Source organism: Struthio camelus, chromosome 12 (genome assembly GCF_040807025.1).
Source record: "Struthio camelus isolate bStrCam1 chromosome 12, bStrCam1.hap1, whole genome shotgun sequence".
NCBI classification, from domain to species: Eukaryota; Metazoa; Chordata; class Aves; order Struthioniformes; family Struthionidae; genus Struthio; species Struthio camelus.
The window spans coordinates 2,435,845-2,449,460 of record NC_090953.1 but is presented as its reverse complement, the minus strand read 5'-3'; the positions used below and the strand labels follow the sequence as shown (position 1 = coordinate 2,449,460).

The following is a 13,616-nucleotide window of genomic DNA, read 5'->3' as shown; positions in this document are numbered from 1 at the left end:
GCTTTCCCTTGAATCATGTGGTCTTGCCAAGGAATATCTTATTGATTAGAAATTGTTTCCATGGCTATTGGGGGAAAAAATAGAAAAATATATTCTGGTGGCCAGAGTGAACGGATGGGAAGCGGGATCTCCTACATGGTAGGCTGTTGCAGGCTTCTTCAATGCTTTTTTACCAGCATTAGTAAACCCCTTTGTAACATGATATAATAATCATTATGAATCGTTGTTTCTAGGAAGAAAAAAATGTTTGTTCTGAATTTTTCAGAGAGCATTAAACTCTATTTGTAGTTGAAGGTGTTGTATATCTTAGGAAAAGCTGTTTGAAAAAGCTCAAGGATCTTTGCATATTCAGTCTGTGCTTTTGATGTGATCGTCCTTAAACCACTAATATGTGGGCAAATGCTTTAGAATTATAAATGAGAATTGCAGTTTCTCTTCAGCGTCTGCGTGTTGAAACCTGAACCTGAAGTTCTTTACTTGTCCTTAAAGAAGTCATACCACAATCACAGCAAGTAATGCAGCTCCCCACTGTGCTTTTTGGTAAAATTTCTCACAGGAAGAATATAAAATAGTTAGGCTTAGCAAGTTAAAAGAGAGAGAAAATTTGTTTGACATCTACACTATTATTAAGAAGCTTGTGCATGCTCTCTTTGGTCATTTTTTTGTTTGTTTGTTTTTTTTATTTTTACTTTTGAAGTATAGTATATAAAAGTGCTGTAGAAACTTAGTGTCTCTATTCAGCATATGACATTTTTAGCCTAAAAATTAGGATGAGCTATGATCTATTTTATAAACAGGATTGAGCCAAACCACCTAACGTTTCTCCTCTGTTTTTCTTTGCTGTCGTCCTCAGGATGAACAAAGCAATGGGAAATTCAGCTGCTATCTTTTTCCTTTTTCTTTTTGTAAAACAGATACCACCTGCTTTTGACACATTCGTTTATTTTTTTTTTTTATTTTTTATTTTTTAAGTCTGCTTTCCTGTAGAAGCGCTTTGGGCATACTGGGGGAGTGGGGAAGGGGGAAGGAGAGATGCTGAGGACTTGGCAGTTCCCCCAAGGCCCAGTCTAGTTTCCCATTGTAGTGACGAGTATTTTCGGGAGCACGAGGCACGCGCGCACCCTACTCCGCAGTCCATCAGAAGGTTTCTCCAGCTTGGCTGGAGGGCTGTGTTCAGGTGCAATGCACGCTCGCTCACGCTGCCTTTCTTGTTCCCCAAAATAACCCGGCTTTTGCCGCCGAGCTGGGCGAGCTGCCTTTGCAGCGTTCCTTGAGGGAAGCTCTTGATCCCTCAGAGTAGAGGAGACAAAGTTATGCTAAAGGATTTGGCTCGCATGGGTCCCTCCGGGCTTTACGTATCTAGGGATATGGTTAATAGTCAGGGTTAATAAAATATCTGACACGACGGTGCCAGTCTTGCTTAGAAGCTACTCATTGTAATGGATGAAGAGGGCTCAGAATAATGAACTCTAATGGGAATGTGAGCGAAGAGATTTAAATTTCTTTCCCAACGGGGATGTTTCAAAATGCACGGTGGTTGAAGTCTGCCTTTGCTTTACTTACACAACGTGCTGCGGCTTTAAGCAAACCTCCCCGAGTCGCCCGCCTTGCGGTTCCGCTAGAAGAAGGTGCGGACAAGGAAAGGTCTGCCGTCTCTGCCGCCCGGGCGCCGGGCAGGCCGCGTGGGGCTCCCTTCGACGCCTCCGTGGCCTCCCGGGCGGGAGCCGGAGCCAGGGGTTCGGCCTCCCAAACCTCCTCTGCGCCCTCGCTGCCCTCCAGCTTCCCGGCTCCGGTTTGACCCTCTCCTGTGCTTTCTGCCACCCTGGCCTTATCGCCCCCTCCCCCAGGTGGTCTGAAAGTTGCTATTTTCTTTCCTCCATCCCCCTACCGAAGATTTGTTCCTCCTTTTGTGAGACCTAGGCGAGGGGGGGGGGGGGGGAACCAAAAAAGGTTATTTGTCTGGGTTGTTCATTTGGTTTAATTAAACAACGGTCTCTTAACCAAGTCCCTGCAGCAGGTACGGCTAATGTTTGTTAGAGGTACACCTGCCTTTACACCTTCCTGCCCTGATGTTCACCTTTCTTCTCATCTGGCAATATTAAATTGCTTATTTGACGTAGTGCAGGGTTTTTTTTCCCCCCTATCAGCACTGGACACAGTAATTAAAATCTACTTCTCAGCCTCAGGAAGGAACAGTGTGTTTCTGTGAAGAATTTTCAGTTTCTGGAGCAAATTAATATGAATTGTTCCAAGTCTATTAAGACTCTAGGTGCAATTTTCAACTCTATTTTCCTTTACTGTCCCCCTGTGAACATGTCACTGCGGATCAGCTTAAGGTACCTGTACCTTTTTGGGCTGCCCTGTCGTCTTACAGACAGGCGGCAACTGTTTTCATCCAGACCTCGGTGAGCTGGAAAGGAATGCATCATCCTGTAAGACTGGTACCCAGAAGGGGATGCTTGAACCTTGCATTTTCTTTATAATCTTAATCCGTATCCTCAGCCTAAAATATGTTAGGGCTACAACAACAAACACCACCTTTATTTTAAAAAACAAAAAAACTGAGATAGGTGCTCATCTGGTGATAATTAGTTGGGTGCAGGATCTTGGAATTATGATCTCTAATTTAAAGGCAATAAATTGTTTTGTTTATTTTTCTACTGTTTTAATAAATTCATAATATACATTTTAAAATTTAGTATATTTTTATTCCTGGAGAATGTTGTTGTTACTATGTTGTTGTTACTATTCTCATAATATTCTAATTAGCTTAAAATAATAAAACCTCAAGTTTGTGATAGATCAAGTTCTCCAGCTAACCTGGGTGGGATTTACTTCACGCCCCTTTTAAGGATATATTCTTAATTTGTCCCAGTGCCTGTTAGGAGTTTCCTCTCCAGAGAATAAAAAGAGCACTCCACGCCATGGCATTTGTCATATATATTCGTAATTTTACTAAGAGATAGAGAGGGAGGGGGAAAATGCCCATTGCAAGGGGCTTCCTGCAAGTGGCAAATTGCAACAAAATTTAAATATTTTTTTTTTTAAATAGTTGACACTGGCATCGAGCGTTCAAAATGGCTTTTCCGACTTCTTGTTGTGGAAGTTGGCTACCTGTGATGCAATACTGTCTGTTCAATTTTTTCCTTAACAATAAATGATTTTTTATGGCTGCCTGTTCTCAATCATCCAAGTTTTAGCTTTTGCAGTGGATCATTTACAGAGGGGGGAAAAAAACCCAGCCTGACCAAAAGCAGAACAAAGAAGAAAAAACAACTAAAAAGAGCAGAAAAAAGAACTTATTCTCCCAAAGCTGGTTTCTGCAAGATATGAATTCCTGCAAAAATCAAACCAGTTTTTGTTGAATATTCTGCATTGTGCTGTCCTTTATTGAGAAGGGTTCTAGTGGAGATGGGAACGTGGGAGTCATTTTGTTTTGATGTTAGTGCCTCCACGCAGAGTTATTGGCCTAGAAAAATCTGAACAGGAATTGGAAGGGAGTGAAAGCAGAATCGAGCTGGAACCATTGCTTTTCAGCTGGGCCATAGTGGAGGTTTCCAGGAAGCCTGTGAAGCTTCTCTGGAGCCTTGTGATGCAGAAAACATATTTTCCAAGTCAGCTAATCTTTGGTAGCCGGCTGTGTGGTGGACAGTCTGCTGAACTGAGTGTGCAGCTGTACCGATTCTGGGCCAAATTTGGCTGCCTGTGCTAATCCATCAGTAGTCAAGGGGATGTGCATGGCAGAATTTCGTCCCAAGTTGAAACAAACTGAAGAACCTGTCTGAATGTGCACATCTTAAATGCAGAGTGCAAATTATTTAATGCATTTCATTTCTATTCTTTATTTTCTGTCTTTTAAGTTGTTCAGCAGCTATTTAGCAACTACTCTCACTCATCTTTGACATCAGCGTAGCTTGACTGTTAGGCACCGCTCAAATGCGTTCCTAGCAAGGAGGGCGGTTGTTGGAACTGTGTTTGTTGGGCAATAGGGTTTGCCTGGCGTCCTGGATGATTTGGAAGTGTGCGCTTACCGAAGCGCACAGCATTGCTGAGGAGCTGCTGCATTTGCTGCTTTGCATGGCCTGATGATCTGGTTCTAGGTTGAGGAATTTACTTACTTTTGGGGGTGACACTGAAATCTCTAAAGAGTTGACCCTTGAGATGAGCCTCCATGTTGTTCATAGAGCATTGAATATTAGTTTGATCTCTTCATAGTCATCTGCGGCTTATTGATGAATGCACTAAAAATACATAGTTCTTCATACTGTGCATGTTATTTTGTGGGATTTTTTTAGTGTATCCTTCTGAAGCTACGTGAAGGTACTAAATCTCCAGGCTTTAGCTGTGCTGACTGTAACCAGAATGATCAATTCCAACTTACAGTTCTACATAATATCTAACAAAAACGTTTTCCCTACACGCTCATTGGAACAGGTAATTACTGTAGCAACTACAGACTAATTTGAAGTGTTAGCTGTTAATTAAAGCACTACAGAGGTGTACGGTTGTCTTTTGGTGTAACCAGAGCTCCTATTCAAACTTCATTAATCACTTTACAGTTATTGTGTTGAGGAAGGTCAGGACAATTGAGATGCCCTATCAGCCTGGAGTAAACGAATTCCTCTTCTCCCAGGTAGCATGCCGTTTGCAAAGCCAGTGGACACACTGTACCCATGGGCATGGTATTTCCTTTGTGATCCAATTCTCAGTGATAATTAAATGTTAAATTGGTACTGTCAATGCTCTGTAAACCAAACCAGGTATCTGCCCTCTGCTGGAAATTTAACCCAAACTTCCACGGATGAATTAGCGTGCATCATAATTAAATAATCAAGTCTTCCCTTTTAATTCACTTGGAAACAGGAGATCTCTCTTATGGAAAAAAGATCAGCTTTCTTGACAAGCTAATTAAGTTGCCAAACTGTCCGGCACAGTACATATTAAGCTAACAGACGTTAAGCATGCTATCTCAACCTGTTCATTTTCTTATCATTTCTGCTGATCTTAAGTCCATAACGTTTTGCCACTGTTGATTCGTCCATAGTTACAGCAGAGTTCATTTACTCCTTTGGATTCATTGATTACGTGTTCAGCTACCAGTCTGTCAGTTAGAGCTTTGTCTGGTGATTCTGCTTTTTGCACATTATATCGACATTAATATAACAGTGACTGGGGGGAGAGGGGCAGCACACAGGGGAGGTATACCTTTTTTTTTTTTTTTCCTTAACGTATTTATTTCTAAAAGCTAATGCGGCTCACTTACATAGGTGCTTATCCATAAATTGCTAAATTAAGGTAAAGATTTGGAAAATTCCAAGACCTTAATGGAAATTATACAAGCACTCAGGGTTATAAATAAGAGTAAACAACAGTCTTGCTCTGCACTACTATGATTTTGGATAAGAACAAAGCTATTAAAGCTTTTCCTCTTCAGTAATAATTGCTAGAGGTATATACTGCTAAAATATTATAATTCTTTAAAGTTAGTGCCACATATGTGACATTACTGCGTGTAGTGCCATAAATCAGTATGAGACAATAAAACTAGTGAAGAGGAAAACCTTTAATGGTTTTGTTTTTATGCAAAATTACATTGAATTTTTAGTAGGATTTTTTTCTCATACCTTTTTATTTTCCTAGAAGCTTATGGTTAGGAATATACAATTCATTGTTAAAAAGCCACTTACGAATGTTTTTCAACAGAAATTAGGACAAACTACTCTTGAATTATTGTGGAAGTTCATTCTGAAAATGCGTTCTAACCTTATATATGCGCACACGGTACTCTTAAATACAAATGTAGGTTGTTCATTTCACTAATACTTTCTGCAGGTCCTTAGATTACGATAAAGAATCAGTCATCACCTGTTTTACTTCACTTTAATTGGTACAGTTGTGCATCTCATTGTCTTACCACTGAAAATACCCTTAGGATTAGCAAGCTTGTGCAAGAAAGCTTATTGTATGATGAGTCTATGAGTAAGGTTTCTATCCTAACTTTATTGCATTGGAAGAAATTTTGAAAGTGGGTAAATTCATATGTGCAAGTTTGCTATTATGCTATATAAAATTCTTTAATGAGTGAATTTTTCTATGAAACATGCAAACGTAAAAAAGTCTGCTTGGAAGTTCCGTTACAAGTATATTCTTTTGGCCAATTGTTTTAGTTGGCCACAAAGTATTTCTTTAGAAGTGCTATGTAAAAGTTGATTTACAGTATAATGTATTAGCTCTAAGTCATTTTTCTGTGAAATTAGTATATAGATGTTGCACATATGTAGAGAGAGAATTTTATGTTATCTCAAGTTATTTAATTTTTTCCCTCATGCAGAGCATATCATGTCCCTAGTGGAAAAATTCTAGCAGTAAAGGTAAGATATTACAGTAATTTTCTCTCTTTCTCTCCCTTCTGTCTTGACCTTGGTTTCCTTCCCCTCCTTTTTAGGATTGTTAGATCTCAGTTTGTTTTATTGCGTTAAAGACCAAGTTGTTTATGCAGGAAAACAACAATACATAGATATTTTCTATCTAGTACATAGATACTTTCTCTGCCAATGCCAAAGTGTCCCCAAGGGCACGTTTGTGAGTGGCCTGTGCAGCCTCATTTTTAAATAAAGAGAATTTCCCTAATTTCTTTGGGATAGTATTTGGTTTTCCTAGGAGATTTTGCTGCTTAAACGGGTTTATTCATTTGTTTTAGTGTTATTTCCTTTCCTGATTGTTTTTATCCGACTGAGTGGATTGGTTTTTTTCTTGTTGGTGTTCTTTGCAATATTGGATGAAGGCGTATACTGAAGTGTAATTGTGTGGTCAGATAAGTAACAATCTTCTCTGAAGTTCAGTTAAATCTCAGGTAAACTAATGGCAAAACTCTTGACTACTCTATGCCAACCCCTGTATGTAGAATTAAATTATGAATGCAATTAAGCTGTAGGAAAAAATACTGAAACGTGTCCTTTACTTCTCTATGGGAGTCGAACAAGTTTTTTAAAACTTAAAACAGTAGAGACAATAAATGGATTGTAGAACTTGTACCACTTAATAGTTTGGGATCTTAAAGTACATTTGAAATATAATTTATAAAATAATGCTTTAGAAAGGTATAAAATAAACTTTCATCTCATTTCTCTTTTTTCCTCATCTTTATGTAACCATTTAATTCGACTTAAGGGAGCCCCTACTAAAAAAGTAGGGGATGCGAGAGAACAGCAAGAGAAGGAGAAATAGGGGGCTGGGTTGTTGGCAGCAAAATTGCAACAAATTGCCAGTGTGGAATTCACTGGTATAAAATGGAATTTCTACATTGTGTGGTTAAGACTGATCCTCTAAACGTGGAAAATGCAGAAATTGAAATGTTAATAGTCTCCAAGTAACTTCTAGTTATATGGAATACAAATACACTTGAAAAAGTCTTTTCAAGTGGTATCGATCATTCCTAAAACTTGGGATGAGCACTTAGAATTAGACAGGAATTCTCCAAGTTGTCGTAAGCATAACGAGGTACAGAAAGTCTGATATACAAAAATATTTTTTTATTGTAACTTTTGACATTGAACAGAAAATGTTCTTCCCCTAAATGCTGGGGCTGAGCAGGCACGCGACGTTCCTGGCATCTGCTACATTGCTTCATCAAATAGTCTTTTCCGAGCTCGGCAGAGAGCATCTCCTTCTGTCCCGGTTCTCGGCTCAGAGTTGCCGATGCCTCCTTGCTCCTCAGCCTGCGTCTTTCCAACGCGTTGCTGCTGTTCGACAGTGAGCGCCCTCAGAAGCTATCTGCAGAGGAGGTGGAGCAAGTAAGAGAAAAATCGTACAGGCAGGAGGGGAGATGAATTCACCCCTTGCAAGGTTAATTGAACTCACCTCCCTGTGGCAAAAAGCCCCTTCCGGAAGCCAGCAGTTCCACCTTGCCTCCTGTGGAGCGCGTGGGTTTGGCTAGTCCTCATGGGTAATTACCATCCTGAAGATCTGGGAAACTGGGTTCTCTGAATACATACCACTCATGCTGGTCCTGTCACCGTCAATTATGTGTTTCCAGTGTGCTTTCAGAGGTAACGTTGTGCCAACGTGTGCGGTGTTATCATATGTTTAAAATCGGATGCTGACGAGCTGGAGGTCAGGAAACCCGCTATGAGAGCGCTCGTGCTGGCTTGCTCTATTCAGAAAATCACTCCGCGCATCTATGACTCAGCATACCCGGCTACAAAAGGAGGCTACTAATACTAGCGTCTTGACAAGATCATCACAGGATCAGTTATTTTGTCAGAGGATTAGCACGCTAACAGGGACGTCATTGGAATGAAGGATTTGTGAAAGAGTGGAGTTCTGCTTTTGTGGGGTTTTGGTTTTTCTAATAACATACTGATTTGATAGGACGGGTAACATTCTGAAAACCTGTTGATTAAAATGCTCACAGCTGGTAGTTAATCTTGCATATATTGTACAGGAAAGTAAACCAATGCTGGTGCCGATATTAGAAACCAAAGCTGGCTATGGCATTACATATTTTACATAAGCTTTACAGCTAGATAACATGCAGAGGATTTAATTGATTTTTCTAAAGTAACCTTTTTTTCTAATTGGAGGGAAAAATCGAAATGAAGAATTGTAGTTTTTTGAGTGTATACTGGCTGATTGCCATTCTTTAACTGCTTTTAGTTTCTCTTGCTCTTAAACTAGCATTTAAATGGACCATTTGATTAATCATTTGTATACTGACTATAATACTCCCAAATTTCCTTTGAGTTGTACATACTGTAAAAGACAATTATGTCGCCACAGATTAAATAAGTGAATTAAAACAGAATAGCAGCTTAATTTGACCTGTGATTTTGCTCTCGTTCCCTTTAGTGGAACGTATGCCACTCCAGCAAATAGACGAAGTCATCCATGACAGCTTGTGATGAATTGCCGTATTTATACTGTATATTTTAATAGCCTCACACTAATTTAAATTGAGCACAGAGTAAATTATAATTCAGTCACTTGACTGCTTGTATTTAACTTGACAACTCATCCTTATTTGTCCTGGAGGTGTAGTGGAGAGCATAGGAAATATGTTCAGGTATTCCTCTTTTAAAAATTAACCCATCTCCCTTGAAATGTTAGGCATTGTGAATTCCTTTATGTTGTAAACACGCTAAGCATTTTCAGGATTGCTTTATTTTAGGCAGGAACTTGAGATTTAGACCAAGCAGACTTTACTGTGATGCTTCATCCTTCTCTTGTGAAGGGAAGACTTGTGGTTCGGGATCAAAGACTGGCCATTAGAAGGTATGGGTTAGTTTTGGCTCTACCACAAGCTGCAAACTGATGTTGGGTAAGCTGGCTCTCTGCCTCAGCTTCCCATCTGTAAAATGGGACGAGTACCACTGTCTCACTTCACAGAAGTGAGGAAAACATATAGGAGTGCTTGGAGTCCCTTGCTAAATGCCAGAGGACGTCCATGTCATTTAAATAAAATAAATGATGATGACCTCATTTTCTAATGGCCCGTCTCCAGCTCTATCTGGGGGGGCACCATTTCAGCTAACTTTGAAGTAAGTACAGGCACTGGACACTCTTGAGCTTGGCTGCCAGTCCTCTCTGCCCCGGGCAGTCCCGGGTTACTGTTTACGCAGGCTCTGGTCCATCACTGTTCAACCACATCCAACTTAAAAGCGCAGTTAAGCTGTTAGCCAGCATAGCTAGCTGCAAACTGCTTAACGCTAGCAGCTCACTGAGCCGTTCTGTTCATCCGCCTTTGTTCGTAGCTTCCAATGCAAACGTGTTAACAAATTTTGCTCCTGCATGTGCTGTGAGTTCACAGCAAGTTATTTTATGCTTGATGAATTCGGTTTCACTTGTCTACTCTCAATAATTCTATGAGAAAATCTCAGTTGTTCCTTTCCTTGCTATACAGTTCTTTCTAAAGATGCCACTTTCAAAAAGTTTATTGTCTGATATTAAATCTGATATGCTTACCTGTGCTACAGTTGGGAGGCTGCAGCTAAATCCTTATTCGTTGCTTCTTTCCTGGTAGCGATGGGTCTGAGGAGTCATTTTTTTCAATGCTGTTCCATCCCTTGTTTACAGTGTTAGGTCACATGTGCTTAGAAGGTGTTTCCTGCATGTGAAACTCATTTGCTTAATATGCTTGGAAACTTTATGTAAAAGGACTGAACATGCTGATTACAGGTGCAGATTAAGGCAGAGCTGTATAGGGTTGAGGTTTTTTTTTTCTTTTTTTTCTCCCTTCTCCTCTCTTTCTGCTCCCATTTCAGTGCTGTGAGTAAAACGAGGTTCTCTAACCAAGAGATTAAAAGGGTGTCTCACTTATTTGGCAAGTCACGCAAGCCACACCAGTTCAGATAAAATACAACGCTTCTCTAGGGTAGTTATGCAGAGAAACTGAGCCAGGGGTTTCTCCTCATTTAATTTACGGTGATATACTCTTACCATACTGTTACAGCAAAACTGGCACTTGACTTTTCGGAAACCTGAGCGAAAGGTTATGTTTATGAAGGTTCAGGATACTGTAGGGTAGGGCACAGGCAGGAGGAGGGTGGTTCTGCTTTTCCAGGTTATCCTCACTATTAGAATGCAGGGTCTGTCTGTAATTATAGTTAATGCAAATCAGCTAGAGACCTTTCTTCGTGCCAGGTCTTGGTTGATTGGGTGTCAGTGATGGATTTGACACTGATCATGCTAACTACTAGTCATCGTTTAGGTTGGTGAAGCCTTGACAGTGAATGAAACAGGGAAGTTCCTCACTGTGAGTAGAATCTGGCAAAATGAAATTTAATTTTGTACTGTTGACACGATTGAGTCCTGTTAATATTTTAATAGGTGAAAATGATAATATTCCAGCAAATTATTTTAAGTTTTTCTTGCTGGAAAAATGTAAGTGGATATTGTTGGCAAATGATTATTGATCTAGACAAGTGTGTTAAATGTTTCTTGGCAGCCCAATGTTACGGTTACAATTTAGTTTAGTGACAGCTTTTATAAACACCCCTAAAGCAAACTCCTGATAGAAATGGCTTACTGTTTTCCCTTTTAGACTGATTTTGATACTGTAAGATGTATGTTGGGAAGTGGCATCTCTGTATTTTGTTTCATCAGCAATATATGCAGCCTATAATGTGTTCTGTTAAGTCTACAAATCTGCTGTGTTTTGTTTTCCTTTAGCTTAAAGTATTTAACTAAAGTATTTAACTATTGAATGGTAGAAGACTTAGCCTAGAAAAATGCACTGAGAGTCATTTTTGTTCAGTCAGTTACTACGATCCTACAGTAGCGCTTAAGAAAAGTGTACAGGTCTTGGAAGAATCATGGCAGGGAACATTTTAAAAAGTCCGTTTTCAACCTTAACGAAAGGACTTTCAAAAAGTCGTCAGACATACCAAGCCATGGTATGGGGGAATCCGTATTTTGCCACTGTAGTGCTCTGCAGTAAGCTTACATCTTTATGAAGTTTGTTTCTTATGAGAACCAGAGTCCTTACCTGGCCTGAGCCTCCTTCAAGCTTGTAACTCTGGCACTGCACCCCACCTTCACGGCAGTGCTTGGGACTTCAAGTCCTGGTTAGCAGGCTCACTCAAAAATGAATGATCAAGAATGCCTGGAATGGGTGCGGGAAGCAGCAGATATCCGTGATGGTGAACGGCCGCTTAGATCTGCGGAGTGATCCGCGTCAGGTGGTTTGCAGTCGTTCTGAGGCACGCTTAGGTGATGCTTACCTAGCTGTCTGTCCCACTTGTTACCATCTGTATATTTAAGTTTTCTGTGTTTCATATAAATATAAAATAAGTTAGGAGTTTATGTGAAAACGAGGGTAAATATTAAAGAAATTAAAACCCAAAGAATGATGGAAGCAGGTAGCTCCTGACACTTCTTTAGGACACCATTAAGAAATTCAGATAGTAATACTGTCAGTACTACGGTGCTTGTTTAGCACTGTGAAGTTACAATGGCCACGTTCAGCAAGGACCGCCAAGGTAGCAGGGTTCCAGCTTTTTCGCTAGACTTCCTTCTTGCGACAGGGTTTGGCCTAGGCAGATTAGCAGGGAGGAGAGTGTCCCAGGCAGGTGCTGGGGGTGATCCGCGCTTCGGATGAAGAGGCAACGCCTGTGAGTTCACAGGCCTGCAAATCTGCCATGCCTGCTTTCTGCATCTCGTGTTAGGCTGGTGTTCAAGTTCTAACTCATTTCTTGGTCAAACGATGAAACCACAGAGCTTATACGACAGCTTCCCCGGCGCAGGGCTGATCGACGCCATGCCACGGAAAGCTGAGATGAGTTTTGACTGAAAGGAAAGCACTGTATAAAATGCTAATTCCTGCTATGTCTTTAGCATATTGTATAGCTCTACCATGTGTAAGATAACTTTACGGGTAAAATTGGTTGTATAACTGAGTTTAACTGTTACTGGCTTTTTAAAGTAACTGATTACGTCCTTTTGGTTCAATTTCTTTCGTTTGCCCGTGGCTCTGTGAAATATCCCTTCCACCTACTCCTCCCATTCCTTTTCTCACATAAGGATAATTAATATGTGGATTTTCTGTTTTTATTTTGAATTGTTCGCTTACCTCTTATGTCAGAGCTGACCATGTGTCCGATGTTTATATTTTAGGTCATACCCTTAGATATAACACTGGAACTCCAGAAACAGATTATGTCGGAGTTGGAAATTCTTTATAAGGTATTTGGGTTTTTTTCCTTATTTTAACTATACTTGCTGATAATCTTTCTGCTTATGCAGAAAATTTTAAAATGGGTTTCTTCTTTTCCTTTCTTTTTTCAGTGTGACTCTTCATATATCATAGGATTTTATGGTGCTTTTTTTGTAGAAAACAGAATTTCATTGTGTACAGAGTTCATGGATGGTGAGTTGTGCATCTAGTGTGCTTTTAATTGCTGCAAATGCAAATGGGAAAATCATGTAAAGATGTGCATTTCCTATATGAGCAGAATAAAATAATATGGCTCTGAAGTGTAAAGCAAAATGTTAATAATTTTGCAAGTAGCCTTTTAAAAACAGGCTAGTGTTGGGGTTGTGTATGTTCTGTGGTACGCTGTATTTTCCTGAATGTACTTTCCCTCACTTTTATTGAAAATGTAAATAGAACAGAAATAAATGCTAGCTTAATTTGTGGTTTGATATTTGAGTCTTCCATACAATCTGTCCTCACTGACAAAACAGCTGTTCCTCACTTTTAATGTTTCGATAGCCAAAACAGATTTTCTTTTAAAGAAATCTATTAACCCAAAGTCCTGTGTGTTTTCAGTGGAAGTCGGTTCTTAATTGCCAGATAAGGAATTATTTTCTAACACAGCTGTTCAGCTGTGCTGCACTCGGGTTTCTTTTTGAGTGTGCTCTTGTTTCTCCCAGTATGAATCTCCTTCAGAGCAATAGTGTCCCCTTCCTCACAATCTGATGCTGCTGCCGTTATGGAGATTTATTAGTACTTTGCTTTGGAATTTTGTGCTGTGTGAGATTCTTGGACAAAAGGCGCTTCAGACAGGAAAAGTATACTTATTAAAGCGATTTATAATCGTTGCTGCCCTCTGTGTACCAACTCTGAGAGTGTCGCTCTCGTGACAGAGGCAGTCCCCGTGCGTCTAGCGCGCGAGAACACG

At 40.0% G+C, this 13,616-nt stretch overlaps 1 protein-coding gene across 8 annotated transcripts in view; it reads left to right on the top strand.

Annotated features, from left to right (window-relative positions):
• MAP2K5 (mitogen-activated protein kinase kinase 5) overlaps positions 1-13,616 on the top strand; it is a 146,117-nt gene that overhangs the window by 43,323 nt on the left and 89,178 nt on the right. For all 8 annotated transcript variants that reach the window (XM_068958133.1, XM_068958130.1, XM_068958134.1 and 5 more), the window contains exons 9-11: positions 6,332-6,371; positions 12,610-12,678; positions 12,781-12,862. In XM_068958133.1, coding sequence (XP_068814234.1) covers positions 6,332-6,371; positions 12,610-12,678; positions 12,781-12,862 — 191 coding nt within the window. The remainder of the gene's footprint in view (positions 1-6,331; positions 6,372-12,609; positions 12,679-12,780; positions 12,863-13,616) is intronic.